At 38.4% G+C, this 25,441-nt stretch overlaps 1 protein-coding gene across 7 annotated transcripts in view; it reads left to right on the forward strand.

Moving 5' to 3' along the window:
* Window positions 1-25,441, forward strand: part of FGF13 (fibroblast growth factor 13) — a 563,100-nt gene that overhangs the window by 428,330 nt on the left and 109,329 nt on the right. For 6 of the 7 annotated variants that reach the window (XM_077490404.1, XM_077490408.1, XM_077490402.1 and 3 more), the window contains 2 exons: window positions 8,772-8,882; window positions 16,121-16,224. In XM_077490404.1, the coding sequence (XP_077346530.1) occupies window positions 8,772-8,882; window positions 16,121-16,224 (215 nt within the window). Of the gene's footprint in view, window positions 1-5,996; window positions 7,045-8,771; window positions 8,883-16,120; window positions 16,225-25,441 lie in introns of those variants that run through there. The other variant, XM_077490405.1, reaches the window with a different exon arrangement.

Genomic DNA, 25,441 nt, shown 5'->3' on the forward strand with positions numbered 1-25,441 from the left:
ACCTCTGGAAGGGGGGGTGACTGTCTGGGGACCCTGATGTAAGGGGGAGCTCTCTGGGGACCCTGATGTAAGGAAGGGGCTCTCTCTGGGGACCCTGATGCAAGGGGGGCCCTCTGAGGACCCTGAACTAAGGGGGGCCCTCTGGGGACCCTGAACTAAGGAGGGGCCCTCTGGGGATCCTAATGTAAATAGAGAGGCTATCTGAGGATCCTAATATTAGGGGAGGCTCTCTGAGGACCCTGATGTACAGGGGGGCTCTCTGGGGACCCTGATGTAAGGGGGGATCCACACTATATATATATATATATATATATATATATATATATATATATATATATATATTACAGAGACACATGTATATTATATACATGTGTATGCCCGTATGCATATGACTTTCTTTACTTCGCTGATATGGGCACTAGCCTGAGATCTTTTGTAGACCTAGCAACACCCCTGGGGTTCTGAAGATTCTGGTTATGGCTCTGAGAAGAGATATTGTCAGTGTGTGTGTGTGTGTTAATGGATTCAATAAACAAACGACTTTCCAAACTACAAATCGTTATCACAAATATATATATATATATATATATATATATATATATATATATATATATATATATACAAAGATATTGAATCAAATTGATTTGGTATAACGAATATCGATACTCTACAGAAATAACAAATTATCCGAAAACAAATTAACATAACAGAACAAAATTATTTGTACTTTTGTGATAACTAGGGGAAGGGAAACAAAAGAAAGCTGAAAAGGTGACCTGGGGTGTGCCGTGGTCACGGGGTAAGTATGCCTAAAAGGGGGCAAAAACAAAAGACAGTAGGATGAATATGTAAAGTAAATTTATTGAACAAAATAACAATTAATCAGCCAAATGAAGGAATGCTTGAGACATCTCCAAGATGGCTCCAGGATGTACCTGGAGTAGCATGATGACTTCCACCTGCCTAAACTTTTGATGACATGAACAGGGACCCCCTGGCGCGAGGCCAGTGAAGCAGCCCCTATCCTGAAAGAATGTCCCGAGTAGGACTTGGGATGCAACCCTAGATTCCCTAAGAGGGTGCGGCAGTGCTTAATGAAAAGTGCCGAGGTGAGACCTGTTAAATGGCAAAAGAGGACTATTCCTGGGTCTATCTGACAACTGGGCCAAGAGTAGATCAAAGACTGAAAGCGGGCACCAATCAGCCTCGACTGAAATACCTGACATCAGTACCAGCCCCCGTTTGCTGTGTCTTACATGCATCCAGGTGTAACAGGAAATGGTCAGGATACCAGACTAACTGACTGATGGATAGTGTACGAGACTTTGCTCCAGTATGAGCAAACTTCCCTGGTCTAAGAAAACCGTAAAAAGCTAAATAAATTGCTGCTTTCAGCACCAGACTAGGTAGCTGCCCAAAAGGAGATCTAGGCAACATTTCCGAAATGCATTGGAAAATGTCCCCCGAGATTGGAAGCCTGTTATTGGGGCCCGGAAGGTTACTTTTCTGAATACCCCTAAGGATAGCTTTGACAGAATGAGCTGCAACCAACAAAGGTCTACAGAGAAATTGTAGAGAAATTAAATGTTAGACACCTGCCAAATAACCCTTGATTGTACTGTGAGATAGTTTAAGTTGAGTTGACAGTAGACCACTAAAGCCAAAATGTATTGTCTGTCAAAACAATTCGACCTAGGATACAAAGTTTGAAAAGTCTGAAAAGATTTCCAGGCTGTGCTGTAAGCCCTCCTAGTGTTGACGGACAGCGATCTGTCGATCAACCCTAATGCGCCTTCCCAATGTGTATTTAATCCATCCTCAGGAGCAAGAAATGCGGGGACGGGGTGGCAGAGATGTCTTTGTCCAGAACCTGATGAAAAAAAGGATGAGAAATCAAAATGGGATAGGGCGTCTGCTGCTGAATTCTGCACACCACTAATAAAACTGCAATGTATGCGGAACCTAAACTGTAGTGATAACCAGATAAGCCTGACATTATGTGCAATGAACCAGATCTACCCTTATTAATGATTTCTGAGACTGCCTGATTGTGTGTGAAAAACATAACGGTGTTACCCATCCATAAATGCCCCCATACCTGGGCTGCAGCCACTATGGGGTAAACCTCAAATAATGCAGACGTCTGAAAAAACCCAGGAATCGTGCAACATTTGTCCGGCCATGGACCTGCCAGCCAATGAGTGTCAAAAATGGCTGCATAGTATCTAGAGGCCGGAAGTGGCCTGAGAAACTAAAAACCCATGGATCCGCTCCCTGATTCCGACCAACTTATCTGCTGGCAACCTAGCCTGCATAGTCTGAGAATACAGCACAATTCCCAAAAAGGTCAGAGTCGTAGCAGGGCCTTCCATCTTCTCACTTGCCAAAGGGATGTCAAGAGCAGAAAACACAGCCACCAGTTTCTGTAGATCCGAGGGTTCATGGCCTGAACTCTCGATCAGGAGGTAATCATCTAAATAATGTAAGACCTCCTGACAAAGTATCCTCTGGGTGAGGATCTTCTCCCCTAGAACAACATAATAAGCACAGAAATGGGCACCTCCGGCCGGCAGTTTGAACTCCCCAATTGATACCCGAGCCTGCACGAAAAGCAGGGAGAAATGGAGAAACCCCTCAGCAGTCGTACACCTGCTCGATGTGACCCAGAAATTACGTCGGCCGTTGCGCCAGAAGTGACACGTAGGAGTGTCCAACACAACAACAAACGCCCCTAACACCAAGGAAACCCCACAACACAGAAGAAAAGTTGACAGCCATGAAGGATCAGGGGTTGGCTTTTATCTGCGAGGCTCCTCCTACAAATACAGGCGGGCCTACACCACATCTTCCTATGTATTTTGCGAATGAAAACTAAACTAAAATTTTTTTTCCATTGCACAAGTCTAACAGAAATGCATGAGAAAACCCAGTTAGTAAGGAATGAATTATCAGTCTCGTACTAGCTTAGGTACGCAGTCATCATTCAATGCATGCTGGAAGATCACTCAATTGCTTCATATGTAGTACTAATGGGAAGCACCCATCATTTTCCAAGCAACAACATAGCCAGATATTCTATGAGGCAATTTTGGGGGCCTTATCGATCAAACAGTTTCTTTGACATTTGTGTTAGGACATTTTCCATCCATAGCAGTAGTCATTCTCAACTTGGGCAGATTAGGGCAGAGCTTGTGTGGGACAGAATTTTTTATATTGTTAAGCATGAAAGTGTCGGTCGAACTTCTCTTACTCCAATACTGCATGGAATTTTGCACAGGTTATGGGGTGGGGGGGGGGGATGGGGTTCACAGGAGGGAGGGGGTGCTGTACAATTCTTGTGTGTGTTGTACTGTATTTAAAAAAATGTTCAATAAACATAAAAAAAAAAAAAAAAAAGCATGACAGTGTCCTCCGTATCCCTCTGAACATTTGTATTCTATGTGCAATAATGTACCTACTTTGTAGAAAATGTTAACTCCTATTCGAAAGTAAATCTGCCATGAAACAAATGCTCTATGTGTGCTGCCATTGCTTGGCTCCATGTGAAAATGCCAATTACCTGGCTGTGTCTACTTTCAGTTCTTCTGAGCCTCAAACACACATATAGCAATGAACGTTACACACAGGTTCGCACAGCCTATTGCATTAGGTTGTGCACCCCAAAGCTCAAACACACATGTGTCTGTGTGTGTGTGTGTGTGTGTGTGTGTGTGTATGTGTATATGTATGTATATATATATATATATATATATATATATATATATATATATATATAGATATGTGGATATGTCATTAGGGCAGTGATCTTTTTTAGTAGGGCAGAGAATGTCAGAAGGGCAATGTTTTTTGTCAATAGGGCAGAGGATGCTGTTAGTAGAGCAGTGGACAGTGTGAGTTGGGTAGAGATTGGTGTCAATAGTGTATTTCATTTTTTTATTACTTTTTAAAAAAAATTATTTGTTATTTTTTTTTTTTTTACAATTAATTCTTTTATATATATATCTTTTAGGAACCCCCTGTTGAGTATAAACAAACCTCTAATGTCTCACTTTTGAGACAGAGAAAAGGACTGAGGACAGAGATCCTAGTCCCTTTCTCTGCAGCCAGGCTTCAGGGTAAATCTGCATAGTACAGGGTGATAAGTGTGTGCCCAGGAACAGTTGGCACACCCCATGCGTACGCCTATGACTTCACATTTAGTTAGTATCTCTAAAACCTTTGGAACAATGATAACCAGGCAACCAGTATTTTCAAAGGAGATATCAGCAATGGCAGCCTACAAATTTCTTTTAAAACAAATTGAATTCCCCTTTTTCATCACCAGAAGGCCTCTTCTTTAAAAGGATCAAGATTGTTCTTGATGTTTGTAACTTGCAACAGATCAAATCGGTTTGCTTTTCAAAATGGTTTACATCTATGTGCCATTAGAAGGATGTGGCTGTCTGGACTTCAGTAGGGAAATCACTTCAGTTTCACAGTCACTTGGTAAATCATCTAAGCAGCTTCAACATGTCTTGCTATTATAATAATATCACTAAAGAGAAATAACATAATAGCTTTGTCCATATTATCAGTAGAGTACAAAAATGATGTGATTGTTTTATTCTTTTGATGCAGTTTTAATGCACAGATTAGTAAATGAACACTGCTTTGTAAACAAGCTTTAAAGCAATTTTGCAGTGATTTAACATCTTAGCAACAACCCACAGATAGGGACATGCTTATGCTCAGAACATCCTTGTAAAAACAAAAAACTGTGTTGGCGCTGTTACTCATATATTTTATTCACAATACCATCTAGTGGCTGAAAAGGACACCAGGTCCATTCAAATTAGGAGGTGGGAGAACTTGGGTTTCATTTATTTTGCATGATTCCACCAGGACTGGAAACTTTTTTGATGAAAAAGGGTGTACCTTCACAATGACAAGCACAACCGATGATTTGTCTTTGTGTCGTTTTTGAGTGTCTGTGTTACTCTTAGCACCAATCATTTTCCCTGGATCATTTTGGCAAAATAAATAAAAGACAGAACCTGGTTGTTTCATAGTTAGTAAGGTTGAATAAAGACACCAGTACATCCTGAGCGAGTGTCTACAATTGTCCCTATACACTGCACACTCACATCGGTCCCTACCCTCAAGGAGCGCACAATCCAAGGTCCCCATTCATATACTAGGGCCAATTTACCTACCTGCATGTCTTTGGATTGTGGGAGGAAACCCACACAGGCACAGGGAGAACATGCAAACTCCAGGCGGGTAGTGTTGTGGTTGGGATTTGAACCAGTGACCCTTCCTACTGCTAGGTGAGAGTGCTAACCACTACACCACTGTGCTGCCTGAAGTAGTTGTTGCTATAGGAAGGACTGGTGATTTTATTTTTTTATGAATGTATTTACACTAAATATTTTTCAGTGATATTATTTTTTTTTTTTTTTCATGTAAAAATGTTCTGTTCTCATTATTAGACTAGTTCATACCACTACGTTTTGTTAGAAAGATCATATATACAGCATAACTCAGGTGAATTAAAGTTTATTATAACCTTAAGCTCCTGGTATATCACGCAAATTGTTCTTTTGCATCTGATTGATGAAAGTCTTCTTTGTTTGTACACTGACTTACACTTGACATACCGTTCTCAATTCACTCATGTTTCTATAAGGAATATTTGATTTATTCTAAAACAGGGATTTTTACAGAAAACATATTGTTAAATGTATGCTCACCCTCAGACTGATCAACCTAGAAGGAATTGCTGTACTAAGTTAAATCTTATCTTTTGAAGAAGAGCTAGGCAGGAAAAACAGAACCAACCAATCAGGATAAAATTCCTGACAGCCAATCCGCCGCTTTCAGGAAAACCAATAATAGATTATCTCTTCCCCAAACCTGGTTAATTGTCTTGTTTCTTTAATTTGCCCCAGCAATGGAAGAGTCCTTCATCAATTAATTCAGGCTACCTTTCTCTCTTCGGGAGGTGGCTCTTGAGAGCAAGTTCCCTTCATCATCACACAGCTCATCCTGACCTGCCATGTCAAACCTCTGCATAGATAGGAAAGCCTGCAATGTTAATTCATACATGACTCTAGCTAACAAATGGAGCAACTCAGCTGCAAATGCTTTTGTTGTACTCTAAAAGTAACCAGATGTTAGCAGATGACACACAATAGGAGACTGGTCAGAGCTATTCTGTATTTCATTGAAAAAAAAGGAGGGGAACAGACCATCTGCATCTCTCGCTCTCTCCCTCTCTCTCGCTCACACACATACACAGTTACAAGTGGCTTCAGTGCATGAAGACTGAGACTGCTGCGGCTGCTGCATTGAACACACCAGCTATCTTGGAATACGGAAAGGTTTTTTTTTTTTTTTCCTTTCCAATGTAACTAGTGTGTCTATGGAAACTATGATGCTTCAGCAAGGGAAACCAGACGTGAGCTGTGTCCATGATGCCAGAATGGAACTGGAAAGAACAGACCATTGTTTCATCGAGGTCAAGCCCATACTGCAATGTTGGTCAATATTTATGTTTTAAAACTCTGCACAATTATCTCCATTGGACAAAGAAGGGAGAAACACAGCAAAATCTGAAACCGAGGCTGATGGTGTAAAGAGGTCTCAGGGTTTTACAAAGTTATTTGTAAAGGAAAGAAGACAGTTAAAGTATATACTCAGCAGAAGATCCAAATTATGTGACAGTATTTAGATGGCTCATCAGTAGTGATCATAGTAATGTAAGGGTCAACTTTTTTGTCTCTGAGAAATAAAAAAAGGATTGTCGCCCTATCCGGTTGTGTATCGCTTGATCTTTCATTCGAAAAGACAATTTTTTTTTTTGTTGGTAAACATTAGCCATGGCTGCCGCGATTGCCAGCTCCTTGATTAGACAGAAGAGACAAGCTCGGGAAAGGGAAAAATCCAATGCTTGTAAATGTGTTAGCAGCCCCAGCAAAGGCAAAGGAAACTGTGAAAAAAATAAACTCAATGTCTTCTCTCGGGTCAAACTGTTTGGTTCTAAAAAGAGGAGACGACGACGACCAGGTTTGAGAGCTTCTTACAGTTTAGCATGGTCTTTCCACATCCATCAGTCATGCATCATATATTGCATAGGATATATCTGTCAGTGATAGCGCTCTATTGTAATGTGTTTAAGTCATTACCTGTTTGATTTAACAGAGATCTACCATTAGAAAATGCTTGCACAATGTCGTAATAAGTTAATGCAGAGGAAACAGTGTCGTGTTGCTGATTGGGGGTTAGTGGGATATTTTAGAAAGGAATAGTTGATTCCAGTTGGCACCTTTTTTGGCATAATTATAATCAAAATAGTAATCAGCTTAATTGAATAATTGGAATGGTAACACAAATTATCTGCATTTGACATAAACCATTTAATCACCTTTATTAATCAAGGAGGGATAACATAAACTGTTCTTTATGGCATTGGTACTATTGCTGTATTATATTAGGTGCCCTGGGAGGCAATAAGATATTTGTATGAATTAACAATGGAACCTTAAGGTATAATTTGCTGTTTTAGCTAATCCAGTGCAGCTAGACTAAAACACGAATATGTACCATTTACCATTTTATTTTATACAGTTGTTTCTTTTTTACATAGAAAGGGTAACAAAGCATGGGTAAATTTACAATCATTTTTATGAGAATCCTAGAGGTAATTGTAATATTGTTAGAGTACTTGTGTTATCACACTGGCAATTCAACGTAGAGAATGTCTGGCTGAGACTGCTAATACCTGTTATAATTTCTGCGAGAGTGTTCACCAGGCAATCCCTTTTACAGTAAACATATTATTTCAGATGCACAATTTTCCTCTTAGCAGCTGCTTGTTACGCGGAGATGGGATTTCCCTCTTGCTATTGTGAAAGCTTATTTTATTTATCAGTCATGTTATACATGTTCTGTTTTCTGCCCAAGCAAATACGTTGACATGTTTAGGCTTATTTAATAAGGCAAAGAGAAATGTACAAAGCACAGTACTCTATAGCCACCAACTAAATTTAATCTAATATTAATATGACTGTAGTAAACCAAAATCCAATGGTTGTGCAGGATAACTGTGCTGCGCACATAGCCACTACCCTTTGCGCTGCCATGTCAAGTAGGTTTTTGAGTACAACTAAACTGTTAAGATACCAGTAGGTATTTGCAAATTAAAAAGAATATAAAAACATATATAATACTGTTAGAAAATTGCTACATACTTATATACTAATAGCAGAAAATAGACTTTAGTGGGTTTTTATATACATGTCGAATGAAAGCACAACACTACTTTACTGACAAATCTAGTATTTTAAGGCAGGGTATGATCACTACCAAATTTTATCATATTTTCTTTGTCTTAGTCTTTTAGGTTTGTACATGCTTTTCTAGTATTCATTACATAAAGGAAGACTTTAAGGTCATGTGTATTGCTTGAGGGAAGTGTAAACAAACTATACAAACTATACCACAGTTCATTTATTACCATGTCCAAATTATGAAAAAATTTTCTTTGGTACAATAGATAGTTTAAATACCATATCAAGCATAAAGGACAACATTTGTCATTCGGTCTTTCAGAAACATGAACATTTTGAATTTTTAGCTACTAAATGTCAGAAATTATGCCCACAGTGAATGGATGGTAGGTTTAACAGACCTGATTCAGAAGTGTGTTCATTCAAAATGGAAAAGGACAACAAGCTGTTTTATCGTGTTTAGGAGATGTATCTAATATGTGCATATTTTCTGCTTCCTTACAGAACCTCAGCTCAAAGGTATAGTCACTAAACTGTACAGCAGGCAAGGCTTCCACTTGCAGCTTCAGGCAGATGGCACAATTGATGGAACAAAGGAAGAGGAAAGCAGTTACAGTAAGTAGTCCTTGACCTTTTTTCAGTCTCGCCAACAACATTGTTCTTTTGCCCTGGTGGGCAGTGAGACAGTTCTCAGAAATGACGCAGGGGTGTTCGGTAGAGCCAACACCAGCATCTAGACTGCAATTTCAAAAGCAACAAGTATGTGTTGGACATTTATTGCTAAAACTACAAATACTAGCTAAGTGGGGTTGTTGTTGTCAGCTTGGAGAATCAAATGTTATCTCCATGGAGATCCAGAGATGTCCTCTAGATTGTATCACATTTCATCAAAGAACATATATTCACCCACACATCCTGCCAATAATAGAGCAGCCTTGACTTTAGTTCAACCCGATCACCTATTAACCCCTTCCTACACAATATAGTCCTTGTACACCACTGAGCATCCCGTTGGGTACACATTAAATAGATTCAAATCTGATAGCAATCAATTGAATTTTGCTTTCACTGATCTTCATATATTCCAAAAGTATATTATCTGCTATTGCTCCTTGTAATTTGTTGTTCCCCATTGCTCTTTACACTCTTATTATATACAACCATAATATTTGAGAGCTATGGGTTAACATTTCTGCACAGTGACAAACTAAACCCAGGAAAAGCATAGTTTCACAGTTACACACACAATACTTATCTTAGTCCTCTGGAAAGTTCCATTATCCAACATGTGGGTGATAAGAATTATTTTTAAGTACTAATAACGGATAAGAAAAGCAGATGGCCCTAAATCTAGACATATGGAAATCATTTGAAATTTCATCCTTTAAAGGTATTGGTGCCCTACCTCTCTTACAAAACTAAAGGTATTAAACTTTGAGATGCAAACAGGGAAACCTAGCCTATCCGCTCAATATTTTGTTGATCCAGACATTGCCAAGCTGCACCAGTCCACCGCACACGATATATATAGAATATCAGAAAACCTCTACTTGTGATGTGGTATAGGAATTCCCAAACACGCCCACCACTGGCTCTTTGCAGTGTTTCACGTGTAGAAAGCCTGAAAAATGTCAATACAAAGACATTTATGATTGCGAATGTGATTGGTGATACAATAAGCAGAGAGAGTGTAAATTACATAGCCCATGATCCAGGAAATAGACTCTCCGTGGCCCTGTAAACTGCTTTCTATAGTCTTGATTAAATGGATTATTGATTAAGGTAGATTGACAAACTTTCTATATTTAGCACAGTTGTAGTTTTTTACTGCATAAGCATGTGTACCCTACTTAACAGTTTTACTTGTTGCCTGATACTGACCCTTTATAGAAGGTGTGGTAGAACAACCACCAGCTATGAAAATAGTATTTATCTTTATTGCTGGCTCTGTCTGCTAGTCTCACAAGGAAATGTTTAACAATATTTCTATAGGAAGCGGTGTACAAATGGAATGTTCTGTGTCTATATTTAATTTATAATAATGAGCAGAAAATGTTGCCATAATGGTCTCTAAAAGGGTACTTTTAGTAAATGTATTTTTGATTAAAAAAAATGTAGGGCTGCCATACTGAAAATATACGTGTATCTTATTGTAAAGGAACCCCTTATTCTAGATATACATCCTTTTATAGAGCCAGCATTTTCACATTCTAAAGACATAAATGCTTTAAATAATACCTGAATTAGTTGCCCCTCATTTTGTCCCCCCCCCACAACCCCCTTCTCCCAAGAAATGTTGTCCATCTAAATACCAGGTTCTACTTCTGGTTCCTGCCTGCAGCCTACCAGCATTTGGACATAATAAATTTTTGTGAAAAACGTGTAGCGCTTATTTGTTTTTACCACATTACAATGTGACCAATGTAATCAATACATGTGTTAGACTGTGCACAAAACACATAAAAAAGAAATATATAAACACTCAATTACTGTATATGTAAAGCTAGAATGTCCAAGTAAATAAATATGAAAAAAAATGTGTCCACAAAAGTGGAAAAACAGCATGAAAACAGATGAAGAGTTCTCCAGATTTTCCAAGGTTACTGTGTGTGACACGATGAAGTGAAAAACAGTCCTACACCTTCTCCAAAGGATAATCACACAATCACCGCGTGAACCCTCCACCACATAAAATGGGGGCTTACCAGATTTAATGGATCCTACTCAAAATTATATTTGGAGGATCATATGTGCTTGTAGGTATACATAGGCTATTTTTGGAGTGTTGTCTTTTTCTGGAAGGCTTTCAAGTGTAGCTATTTTCTCTTAATTAATTAAATTATTTGAAACGAAAAACGGAGTTACACTATTTTGGTCCCTGCTCTCTTCCTTTATATCTATCCCACTACCTATGATGATCTATGTGGATGGAGACATACCGCAGAGAAAATAGCTACACTTGAAAGCCTTCCAGAAAAAGACAACACTCCAAAAATAGCCTATGTATACCTACAAGCACATATGATCCTCCAAATATAATTTTGAGTAGGATCCATTAAATCTGGTAAGCCCCCATTTTATGTGGTGGAGGGTTCACGCGGTGATTGTGTGATTATCCTTTGGAGAAGGTGTAGGACTGTTTTTCACTTCATCGTGTCACACACAGTAACCTTGGAAAATCTGGAGAACTCTTCATCTGTTTTCATGCTGTTTTTCCACTTTTGTGGACACATTTTTTTTCATATTTATTTACTTGGACATTCTAGCTTTACATATACAGTAATTGAGTGTTTATATATTTCTTTTTTATGTGTTTTGTGCACAGTCTAACACATGTATTGATTACATTGGTCACATTGTAATGTGGTAAAAACAAATAAGCGCTACACGTTTTTCACAAAAATTTATTATGTCACATTTGTACACCTAGATGTTGTGTTAGCTGCTGTTTGTATACTGGTTACACATTCGAATAGCGCAGTGTTTTTGGTTCTTTTTGATACCAGCATTTGGAGCCCTGTTCTTGCAGCCAGAAAGGTGATGGGTATCCCATTCATCATCATGGTGAATCTTATGCATTGGATCTCTGTCTCCAACTGCTGGCAGAGAGTGGTATTGTAGAATGTGCAGTGTCAGGTACTTACATATCAAGAATTGATCAGGGGGTAAGGGGACTCATACGGGATGCAACCAATTTCATTTATACATTCTGGTATCCTTCTAGGAGCCCATACAAACATGGCAAAATATTTTCAAAGTTGATTACTTTCTTGTCCTGGTTTTTCAAATCAAACTTTTTAGAAAAGTGGAGTTGTAAAAAACACATATGCAGGGCCAGGCTTAATTAATAAGGCAGTGCAAAGAGCAGTAAGATAATGTAACATGCACTAGCCTGTGTGAGTGAGATTACCGCTAAATGAATTGACAGCTATACACTAACATTTTATTTCTGCACTTTGCATATCCTTATTGCTACTTGCATCACCTTATTCAATAGCATTTTCTTTTATTGGACTTTGCATTGCACTGCAATACATAACCCTTCTACTGAACTTACATCTGACCATACCATTGATATTAGTGAGGGACATTAAAACTACTTGATTACATTGTAATTAAAAATATTATGTGTTTAGTGCTAGATCATTACTATTGTGTTTGGAGGGTCTCATCACTAAATTAACATATTCAAGGAACAGCAGGACATATCACTTTTCTCTGATGTTACATACATTGAAATATACGCATATTTTTTTCTGTCATTGGAGTGAACAGTAATATTTGCATGAGAGATTCAAGGTTCCAATGAAGCGGCTTTGTCCGCGCAACCCATCAACCTACACTATACAATCTGGGAATATCTTCATTCTATAAATCCTATGTCTCCCAAGGGGAGACAAGCGGTAGACCTGATACCATTTTTTTTTTTAAAGATATGCTTTTAATGAATAAATGCTTTTAAAATTGATAAAATAAAGACTTATTTTTGTATTTTACAAGAGGTTTCAGGTGTATATGTGTTCATTAGAGAGGTATTGAAGGCCCCACTGTATATTGTGCTGTTCCTTGAATATGTCAATAAAATTGTATTATGAAAGAATCGAATGGTGGGATTCACATACCTAAATGTTAAATAACGATTCCATATGTATGTTACAGTTGTAAAAAGACAGGCCCTTCTTAGAATTATAGAAACTGAGTATAATAATACTAATAATACCAGACTGTCTAGTTTTGCCGTTTGTTCACCTATATTTACCAGGGTGCAAAAGGAGGTAAAGGCTTATTATACCATAGCAACCAATAACACATTTTTCCTCTTTTGGTTAAACTGGAGTGGAGAAGATGAAATCTGATTGGTACAAAGTGCTACATTGTGCACATCAGTACTGCTCCTGGCACTGCAGTGATAGTGGACGACATTTATGATATAAGTGCAAGGCATTGTGAGCACATGCTAAATTATTTGATAAGGCAAAAATCAAAACCGCAAAGTGCAGTAGCCCGAATAGCGCATTTTCTGGCTTTTACGATAGTAACTAGCCATCTTATTGCCTGTTATAGTTAACTTTGTCTTGAAAATCAGCATTGTTGTTTGCATTTAATAAACCTTTACCTATTTTTTTATGTATATAGTAAAGAAGTGTAGTTTTTAAAACTTTTATGTTTCTCGTATTTTTATTGTTACACTAAAGCATCTTCATACTTGTAGTGGATTCTTACTGGTACCAGAAACTGTATGCATGCATTCATATATTTCAGAGTATGATAAACTGAGATGTTACATATAAAATCTCCAAACAAATACCACTGTCACTTTAAATTGATACTAGTCTATTTTAACAGTCTGAGGCTGTGCCTTGCAGTGCTACAGCTTTTTCAAATATTAAAAATGACTTTTGCTTCTCAGTTAACCTCTCTTAAATGAGTTTAACCCAAGTAATTATGCAGCGTAGAACATCATTAGCAGATAACTTTCAAGTTCGCACTGACATCATTTTACTAACTTTTAATTCATTTTAGTAGCCTGTTCTCAGCTTCCTTTCGTTAACTTTTCAGGCACAATTTGCCCTCAATATGCAGTGTGTAAAAATAAAAACTCAGGGCCATTTACTCATATTGCACAGGGAATAGTAACTTATTCATTGTGTATTCCAAACAATAAAACTACAGCACTGTTCTTTTATTGGTGAGTTTAATTATTTGGTGTTTATTGAACACTATAAAAATAAGCTCTCCCTTTAAAGGTAAATAGTATATTTTCTGTGAGTTCGTGTTTTCTGTTATTCCTGGAACGGTTTCCTGACTTAATTATCGGTTTGACATTTTTACTTGCTGTATCATATTTTGAATATTCTTTTTACATACAGATGAGCAAATGGTTCATCTAGTGTTCATCTTTAAGTAAGAGAATGAGATAAGCACATCTGATTAAGAATAGCCTAAAGTCTAAAAGTAAGCATTCCCAACATTGTTTCTAATGATTGCCCTATGATTGTCTTCAAATATGTAATAGTTGTGATGACATTCCTCTAAAGAGAAGTATAACAGCATTTCCTGTCCAGAGGTTGCATAGGCTTTCCACTTGCATCTTGATGGGTTGATGTCATCAGGTCTTCTCTGCCTTTTTAGTCCAACCGATTGAGCTACCCAAGAAAGAAATAGGAATCTTGGGAAGTGTACATTTCCTTGTTCCCTGTTAGTGACTTAAAAGTAGTAATAAAAAAAAGTAAGGCTGTAAGCCCTGAGCCTGCACCATCAAAACCAAAGCCGGTAATAGCAATGCCATTTTTGCATCCTGATAACTACGGATGAGTGGAGTGATTTTAGTGACATTTAATTATTCTAAAAGGGGGGGGGGGGGGGGGGGTTTAGGGGTATAGTAAAGGTAGTTCATTTTATTTAGCGTTCATATTTGTGTATTTGATCGGTATTGACATTTTTTATTTTATTTCACAGTTTTTTTTCCTTACTGTGAAAGTTTTAAATGATAAGGCTAATGAATAGACATTTTTTTGGTGCAAAAATGACCGGGTTAGTTATAGGAAGCTTCCCTAATCCTAAGTAACCATTAAAAAGCAAGAAAAAAAAAGAAAAGCAAAAACAAATTGTTTTCCGTTACATTTAAGGTGCACTTGTTATATGAATCAGTACCGCATATGTCTGCATATTTATTATATATACTGTAAAAAATAGTTACCAATGGTGTGACAGTTATAGTTGGTCTGACAATAAGGTTCGTTTCACACTTGTCTGCATGGTAAAACTCAGTGTTTTATTGTGCAGGTTAGTGTCACTGTCTACTCTGGTAGGAAGCCTACTTGTGTTTTTATTTGAAGTGTCACATACAGTAATGACACTTAATTTATGTCACTGCAGAGCAGTATGGTGAGTTGACCTGCTTTGTGGTGACATGTGGTGCCCAAGAAGAGGCAAAGAGGACCCAATGCTTCATGTGCCCAAAGAATTGGAAAAGGTAAGTTTAGAGGAAAGAAAAACCAACAATAACAACAGGGGGCCTACAAGAGAAGGAGGAAAGTTGTGAAGCTTGTGGCAGCAAGGATCTTAAATTTTGCATGTAATTGAGAAGATCTAATCCATAAAATGATTCTGTCACATATGAGGTGAGATCAATATTGTGAAACAGAGCTGGGACACTGCAGAAATTCCAATTTCTTGTTGCCATGTAAGAGTAATCAGCAATTAAGTCTTCAACACCTTAGCTGCATTGAAGTTCCATTGAGTTGTACCACTCGAAACTGCTTTGTGCCTGCTATCAAAGGCTTGGTTACATCTAAGTGGATACACACAGACTCAGGCTGTTTAAAAAGCACATATGTAATATCTATACCCAAATTACTGAAAGATTTACTTAAAGTACAGGAGATATTTCATGAGATTTATTTCACTGTAAAGAAAACAGGCAGCACAACTTTGCAAATAAGCAACAGCTTTAGTTTTAGCTGCAAAATCAAAATGATTTGTCTTCAGGTTTAAGTAAGTAATGTTATGCTTTGAATAAACGTCTCTTGGGAATGAGTGTCAATAAATTATTTGACAGAAGACAAATAATTACACATCTTTTTTATTATTATGATGATTTAATGTAGCTCTGGTCTCTTTTAGATTATTACTGCTGATTTCATTTGGCAGCAGCATTTTACATTAATAGTAGATGTGCATCACATATAGTAATAAATTACAGTCACTATGAAATAGTGGATCACTTATCGCTACTTGATGCTTTTAAGAGGCTCCATTATGAAGCTAGTTGCAATGTTTGAAGATACCTAAGTGGAGTAAACTGATCTAAATATGCTTAGTTATTTTGTTTTTATCTTTTGCTCTTTCAGCTTTGTTTAACCTCATACCAGTTGGCCTACGAGTGGTGGCTATTCAAGGCGTTCAAACAAAATTATACCTGGCAATGAACAGTGATGGGTACTTGTACACATCAGTAAGTACTTTTCATAGTTGAACTAATGTATATATTACTCTGCATACCTGAATGTTCTGGTATGACCATCTGCCATTCTCTGGAAGGGTTTTACATCTGATGAATATTTGTGGGTGACTGTAAGTTTCATTGAGATTTCCAGTCTCAGTCATCCTGGTATGCGTGTTTGACATACCCACTATCTGCAGTTGTGTTGCCATACTACAGGTGGAAGTGTGGCTAGGACATAATAAGTAGAAGGTTAAAGCAGTCAAACTCATAACTATGGTCTATTGTACTAGGCAGGTTAGAGCTGTGATCCAGTCTAGTATTTTTTATTTGGTTCATTATGTATAATATGTGGTTATTTAAAACCCACATACATACATTTTTTCTCCTTCTATTGGTTTCTAAAGATTTCCATTCTAGTAGTCTGATGTCACAACATTCCTGCTTTGGAAATGATATTGTGCTGTCCAACTTTGTTTCTTCTTTGGCAGAGATAACCAATCCATTATAGATGTGTTTCAGGGAGGGTGCATTTCTTCTGATTCAAGAATGTTTGCTGTGCTTCGTAGTATTTCTAGTGTAATATTGTGTGTTCTTTTATGGCACTCATTAGTGCTGTAGCAGAATGGCAGAGATGGTAATGGTATTTGGGCCATAGCACTGAGGATAGACCAGTTTTGAACCTGTTTTAGGATTGCTTGTCTCATTCCTTCCTTGCATCCAGGGCTCAAGTTCTGTGGGAACGCATGGGAATGGAGTTCCTGTACTTTTTCCACAACAGGAACTCAGTTCCCATTAGCAGCCACGTCCTGCAAGACTTTGAAGTATGCAAGCTGTGTGGTAGGTGCTACACCAGCAGCTGCCGACACAGCTCGCAATAGTAAGTGCCGTACACCTGACCATTCATGTATTGCCAGTAGGGGGCCCCATGACAGCTTCCGCTTCGATCTACCTGTCAATCCCAGCTAGGTGAGGGGTAGATCAGGTCCCTGCTGCTAAGATTGGATTGTATTTAGTCAGACCTCTCATGATGCGCTCCTCCCCACCGGCCCCTCCGGATTTTCTGTCTCCTCATCCATGCCCCCAGTCTCCTGCATATTCGCTCTGTGTCTCCTGCTGAATCCCCCCTCCTCTATCTTCAGTGTCATATGATGAGAAACACTCAGAGGAGGAGCACAGCTATTCTGCTCACAGGACATGCAGGGGGAGAGGTGAGCTGAGGGAGGAACATCAGTTTGGGGTGCTAAGCTGAGCACAATACCTAACAAAGTTTAATGCCAGGAGGGAAGTTTATGTGGAAATATGTGAAGGGTTGGAATAGCAGCGAGTGTGTGTTGGAGCCCTGCAGAGTTTGCAGCCCCCCAAGCTAACATACATCTCCTAAGCAGGGACACATCACTATCTCCCCAAGCATTCTGTCCAGATAATGTGCATTTAATTTGACCTTTCCGTTTAACCCTGTGTTATCCTAACTCTGTTCAATGAAAAGTGTAAACTCACCACATAAACACTTTATATACAAAATAACATTCCCCAATAAAGATCAGAACATGATGTATACATTTGCATGGAAGCACAATTGAATGAATGCTGATTATTCAGAGAATTATCGTATTTATGTTTATTGAGGATTTTTTTTTTTTATGTACTAACAGTTAAGCTTCATACACACGATATACGAAAATTGGATGAAAAATACCACTTTTGAAGCGTTCGTGCATATGAGCGTATCATTTTATTTATTTTTGGTGGGGGAGTGGATCTTGGGTGGGCGTTCCCACACTTTTTTCCCCAGGACTTGACCCCTGCTTGCATCACTGTATGAGCTAGAAAAGGCTATCTTGCTACCAGGTTTGAGACATAAGATGAGATGGGATTGTGGCCTGTGCAATGCAATCATTGCAATTCTAAATACAAGTGTTTATGTAGCTGTAGCATGTTATATAGGGCTAGCAGTGACTGTCAGGGTCCAGTGATCAGCAAGGGAGCTGCATTAACCAGATTGTGCACTTCTTATTCCAAATCAGAGCATTTTGTAATACTGCTCAACAGTACAAAATAATCACAATGCTTCTGCTCTTGGAGCAGCTCTACTTCCCACATTGGCATCAGATTAATGTGATATTGATTTGTTGCTTTCTGATAACATTAAAGGATAAGTTCACCTTTTGGAACACGTTATATGTTCCACCCATATTTAGGGTGGGACATGTAACATGATCCAGCAGCTGCAGCCTCTTCTGCTCCCTCCCCCCTCCTAAATGACGGGGGGGGGGGTGGGCATCCTTTCTGGGTGTGACTGTTTGAAAATAACACGGCCATGTGGGGCTCCATTCGCCCAGCCATGTCATTCATTCACAGAGTTCTGTAAATGGGAATCTACAAGTACGACACAGCCTTTGCAGCTGTTGTCTACTAGGTTCAATGAACTACCATGGTGCTGTTGAGCGCTCTGGTAGTTATTTGTCTTCCTGTCAGCATGTATCTGCATGCCCGTGCAAGGTACGATCACACAGATACACTGACAAGTCTGCAGGAGTCCTGCATGGCACCTGTCACCTGCTCATCTCAGGTGCAATGCTCTACATGCTCCAAGTAAAAAAAAAAAAAAATGAACATGTTTTTTCCCTGCAAAACGATGTGCATTTTTTTAAAAGGTGAACTTATCCTTTAAGCAAAATATATCACTAACATATGTATTTCAACCTACATCTATCTATAGAAACACTTGTACAATATGTTAGGATAGTCTTTAAATGCAAAAAAAAAAAAAGCAGGGTACAAAAAGTCTTTGTCTTCCAAAACTAATTTCTAAAGAAGCCTCAGGAACTAATAATTTTCAAGCCTCACCATAACATTAATAGTGGATGTGTGTCTTTTTCCCTAATCTCAATGCCATAGAAGCCATGATTTATGCGTCTTAACCTGGTAAGAACATGCGGTTTTGAAACAGCTGCCAAGTAATCAGTAGTAATAAATGAAAAACTTGATTCTTCACAATTCTATGTAATAAATATATAAATACTATAAAATAAATACTCTAAAATAAATTTATGTTTGAATAAATTAAAATGAAAAATTTGAAAAGTTCATGAATCAATCAGTGAAAGTTCACAAAGTCCAACTACCCCAAACAAGAACACTTTAGAGTCCCAGGTCTGGCTAGACTTGCTCCTTTCTGTAAGCTGGGATCAGCTGAAAAGGAGTACTTTACTTCTCACTCTTAGTAGGTCAGCTCTAGGATAATACATAATGTATCAAGCCATAAAAGATCTAAAAGAACTGACAATAGTGCTCACTGCGTAATGCAAAATAAAATCTTGTAAAACCCACCCCTACAATGTGAACAATACTAAGAGGCTACATCTATCCCAGAGCGGGATGTCTCCCGCGGCTCACTACTTCATGCAGATCCAACTGACAGCTCCAGAGAGGCATTATATATCGAGGCTAATGTTAGGGACAAGTCATCCACTCTGAAGACAGAATATCTCTCAGCGCTCCGCCTTACATGTTATGTCAATGTGACTTTGTCAAGCCCTTGATGAAGTATGAGATAGCTGTAATCTCTTATTATTGCTCACATTGTAAGTGCAGTTTAAAAAAAATTAAAAATAAAATTCAGCATTACACGGTGAGCACTATCATGAGTTCTTTTATATCTTTGGTCACATTATGCACTATCCTTGAGCCATTCTACTAAGAGTGAAGAGTATGGATTGCAGCTGATACCTACTGATAGAAGGGAGAAAGTCTAGCCAGACCAGACCTTTTTTTATGAATAAATTGAAGGTCTATGAAAGGAGGTGAGAGACTGCCCGTAGTTGTCCATGGCGGTGGTGATCTATACACACATTGTGTTTCTAAAGTGTTTTTGTTTGGGGTAGTTGGACTTGTATGAGCTTTCACTGATTGATTTATTAACTTTTTAAGGTATTCATTTAAATGTATTCACACATGAATTTATTTTGAAGTATTTAATAGCATATTTGTATTGTGACCACAAGGAATTTATTATATATAATTGTATGCATGCTTCCGCCCAAGGCTAGTGTGTGTCAACTCAAACATACAGCCCCAGCCCTTAGATCTGTAAGCCATACCCCTCCTCCCAACTTCTCTGCAGAGGCCAGAAGCTGCTGATAGACAGCTTCAAGCCTATGCACTGTCTTTCAGTTACCTCAGTCTCAGTAAGCATGATCACCCACAGGAAGTTCAGCAAAGCTGCGCTGATGTACCCAAAGCTGGCAGTAGTCTTTTTTTTAAAAAGTGTTTATACACATACAGTATATTAGCTTAATACAGGACTAGGGAGTGTTTGGGTAATATCTATTTATAAAACATTGAGAGCTCCATTTTGTTTTCTTTTATTCTTCTGAACAGAGCTTTAGTTGATGCTACAATTTGCATTGTGTCCAGTGTCCACATGCTTTTTATTGGGAAACACATCTTATTTGTGAGTCCTCATTTTGCTGTAAAATATATTCTCACACAGTGTGGACTTATAGGCTGCTTACAGACCTTTAGGCTGGGTTCACACTTAGTGCAGACATGTCCCTGTTCTCCGTTTCAGGGACAAATCATGCACAGATTTTTGCCTGAATTCGGACCTGAAACTGAGCCAAAGAAGCACAGGACCCTTGTACAATTCACTTAGCGGCCGCCATGGAGAGGTGTGAACTCCATTGAGAGCGGGGCACATTCTCCTGTAATGCAAATTGAATGTGGGGAAATGGGCATCCAATTCACATTATTGTGAACTCAGCCTTAAGGCTTTTCTTTTCTTTTTTTTTTTTTTTATGTTCAATTCTTTAAAGTGACTCTCAGGAAAGTACAAGTTAACTAATTGAAAATACTGCAGCATAGTGTATGCCAAAAGGTGTTGTAACTTTTCTGTAGCATTTTTGTTTTCCAAATCCCATTGGGGGCCTTTAGTTGAATCTCCACATTTAGGATATAGGAGAGAGAGCAGTACACCTTCCCTCCCACATGCTTACAGTGAACCTGGCTTATATTGGTGGTAGTTTTTGCTGGTGGGGGAGCAGGCAGAAGGTATGACTTAACAAGCTTCACTCTAGTGAAGTAAACCTGTTTCTTTGCCTAATGTGGGCAAAGTAGAGTAACATACAGGTGAATTCATCGTACACAGTTTCCAGTAAAGAATTACATAACATACAGAAAACATATTTTGCAACCATATCATAAATGTATACTAAGTACTACTCTATCACCCCCCCCCCCCCCCCCCAAGTAGTTATGTTGATGTAGAGACTAATGTTGCATCACTAATGTAATTATAATAAAAGGCTATCAGTCACAGGGGAATTCAGCCATTACTCGACTAGATCACTAGGTTACTTTATAGATGTATGTTTTTCTTTACCCTGTTAACTGATCAGCAATGAGTACAAGAAATATAAATGAAGCCTAATACTAACTATGTCAGCCAGGCAGATTTTATTTTCTAGGGGTGCAACCCCCAAAAGTACCATAACAAAAAATGATGATGGATTAGACTTTGAAGACACCAAAAATGATTCACAAATACAATACAAAGTTTATTGTACAAAGATTAAAACAAGCCACATGGTTTCATTATGGAGACCACATATAAAATCAATATCACATAATTGTCATATAGATACCCATCAATCCACTAAAAGGAGACTCATATAGTCATTAATACATGAATGCACTTCAAGTTTAGTCGTCTTTCTCAGGGGGTTGATTGGATAGGTAATTTAATGTTGGTGGCAACCATAAAGCCACTCAGAGATGCCTCCACTCCACATCAGACACTTGAATGGGCAAAAGAGGGCACAAGGGACATACAGCCGCCACACATAATTGTGCAAAGACAGAAACAAGGCTTCCAGAGTGAGAAACAATATCTATGGGGGCATAACGCAACTTCTAATGAGAGGGGCGGTATATACCTATATATGTGAGATAAAGATATAAATAATGGATTCCCCATCAAGAATCAAAGTATAATAATGCTGTACATCCAAAAAGTGTCCATGGAAACACAAGAGGTAAAAGGATGATCAAAAAAAGGGGCAAAGTGAGTACTAATCGTACAATACTGGGAACATCAAATCATCCAACAGTGTAGGAGCCTAACGAAGTGTGTGGCTTGCAGTTAGCTTTCCAGTATTCCCACTGTTTATGTCTTGATATCCAACAAGCTTTATTGCTAGTACAATTATACAGTCATGCTACCTTCATTTATTTGTATCTGGATGCAGTGGGGAGGAATCAGATCCCAGTAGGCACCTGTGGCTGGTGGACGATCTGTAATGCCTCGTACACATGATCAAACTACCCAACGGACTTGGTCCGGTGGACCAGAGTCTGTCGGACAATCCACCCGTGTGTGGGCTCTGGCTGACTTTTTTTCCCCAAAAGTCTGGCGGACTTAGAAAGTAGTTTTGACTCAAAAAGCGGCGACTTATATAGGGTCAATGGATGGGGTCACCAGGTGATGTCCCCGCCCATTATGGTGTCACAGTCCCAGCAACCTAGTCCACCAGAAAAGTCCGGTCATGTGTAGGCAGGTCCGCTCGTTTGGAAAGCCCGGCAGACTATCCGGCGGTTTGTTCGCCAGGCTAAGTTTGCCTGATAGTGTGTACGTGGCATAAGACTGTCTGGAGCAGTACATTCTGTATGTATGATAACCCTTCAATATACTGCTGGAAAACGCAGCTTTCCAGGTATGAGTAGCCAGTGCAATGCTCAGTGAATAAGCTCAAGCCCAAACCTTGAGGATGGTGATGGTGGAGTTGTAGATCTATACAGATACTAACATTTAGAAAGCTGGTACCTACATATGTTTAAAACATAAACATAAACTGTGGCACTCTATTTTGCACTTCTAAACAATGCCATCTTTTCTTTATATTTCTTGTATGCAGAAGGAGTACATTAATCCTATGGCGCATTCATGTGTATGGTACCCATTTAAAGACATCTCTTCTACAGTACATAACTTTTTCTTCTTCCTAGACTCTCTCCCAGCAAACCAATCTCTGTCCTCCTGTGATCTTTTACTAGCCCACTTCCCTTTCCATAAAATCTCTCTTCCCTACTCCTGCATCCTATTAATTTCTACTTCATCTTGTATACCTCTATAATCAGTTTCTTGCTCTCTGTATTCTCCTTCCAACCTCTACCCTGCTCCTTCTCGACTTAAAAGTCAACATAGGTGACCCTTAACTAAGGCTTTGGAAAAGAGAGAAGAGGATGGGGCATGTCAGGGAAAATATGGTTATAAGGTGCAGGCAGAAAGAAACTGGCTGAGGGCATGCAATTTGAGATAGGAAGAGGCCTAGCATAAGGAAATTTGAGGAAGAGAGAGGTAACATTTTGGAAGAGAACAGGACTGATAATGTAAGGAAGCAAGTAAGGGTGACCCTTAGGGAAAATTAATGATTACTAGTATGGCATGAACAATGTAACTATGATATATTTTCATGCTGTCATTCTGCAGGTCCTCGCCATTTACTACTTCTAATAAAATATCAGCTCAGTTCAAGTACTCATCTTGCTGACATGTCTCTGACTTCTCTTACAAGTACATATTCTTCTTAAACATGATTATACGTGTTCTTTTTCTAGGTAATTTGAAGAGCTGTTTTTATTTTTATCGTTGCATGATTTGTTAAAATGTAGCAATTACCAGTCCTTCTACCTTGTTCATTAGAAACAGCAATTGACGGTAATCTTACTCTTGCAATCTGACCAGCAGTTAAATGGAAGCTGGTGCAATCAATAGCTGTGTTATGACTTTCCCTCATACTGTGACAGCTTATTATAGGCTTCTCTGCTCCTGTTTCACTTTGCCTACCCATGACTCATACAGACATTTTTTTTCAGTGTGTTTTTTGCTTTGTTTTTGCTTTTTAATCCTAATGTGTATTTGCAATAAACTAAAAAAAAAATGCAATGTATAGACCCATTGGCATATGCAAAATTTCCATTAAGACTATAGGTATATTCCAAACGATTGCTAAACTGTATTCTGAAACTTTGCTCTGAGTAAATATTTGTAATTCTTCTTGTTATTAAATGCTTATCCCCTGCAAACCAGCTGAAATATAACATTTGGCTTAGAAATATCTGCTCCAGCTGCCCAAATGACAGTGAAGGGATAGGCAGGAGTGATAGACAATACATAATATTTGAAGGTCCTCCTGGTAGTGCCACTGGGAGTGGCTGGGAAGAGTTTAGGCATCTTCAGGCTCAATCTATAGCTGAAATATCACCTTTGGTTGGACAGACCCTTTAAAATATAATTTATAATGGTTTCCTGCAGTGACCAGTCATGATTAGTGTTTTATGTAGGTTCTGAGTTCACTATGTGGCTCTATATTTAGTTCCACTCCATTTAAAATACTGTGTTCAGCTGTGGAATATTCACTTACAAAATGATTGCTATGATAGAGCAAGTCAAGAGACAAAAAGCAAAAACAGTGCATGGGAGGAACTAATATTTAAAGCCAGAACGGAAAGAGTGTGGGGGGGGGGGGGGGGGTTTAAACCTTCAAATACATTCCATGTAATGAATAAAGTTCATATTTTATTCATTCTAATATTGAACATATTTCTAAAAAGTTGAGCTCATGCACATGAGGGCAGGACCTTAAGGCTGCTTTCACACCTGTATTTGTATGTTTTTTCAGGTATCTTATTGAACGTTTTTGAGAGTTTTGGGAGCTTTAGCTTATTTGTATTAGCCAATAGAAAGAATTATCATCTTTTACATCATTTGTTGCTATGAGTTCCTGCTTTCAGCTGCTTAAAAAATGCACCAATCTGCCTGAATCAAGCTACAAAATTAGTTCCAAAACTTTTCTAAACGTTAGGAGTTTGGCTTCAGGCATTTTGGAGTGGAGATATGAACCACCACCATTGATAATTGATTTTTTTCTCTGTGAATGTTTTTGAGCTTCGAGCTCCAAAACGTTTAGGTGTAAATGGGGCCTAAACTAGTGGGAAAAATAAGTTCAAGAGTAACCGTAGGAATTATTCTTTTTCTGAAAACATAAAGGGGATGTAAAATCAACAGTAAGCAAATGTAAGCAAGTTTGGGATAAACCTAGGTTTATCCTCAGATTAAAATTTTAAAAAGTGTAGATTTTTTGGACCATTTATTTATTTTTTTTCGTTTTCCTGTGAATCTTCAGTTTCATTCTTTGACTAAGAAAATGAAATCCAAAGTTTGTTTGCT

The sequence above is a fragment of the Lithobates pipiens genome, unplaced genomic scaffold, assembly GCF_037356315.1.
Source record: "Lithobates pipiens isolate NorthernLeopardFrog02 unplaced genomic scaffold, aLitPip1_a1.2 Scaffold_1, whole genome shotgun sequence".
Classification (NCBI taxonomy): Eukaryota; Metazoa; Chordata; class Amphibia; order Anura; family Ranidae; genus Lithobates; species Lithobates pipiens.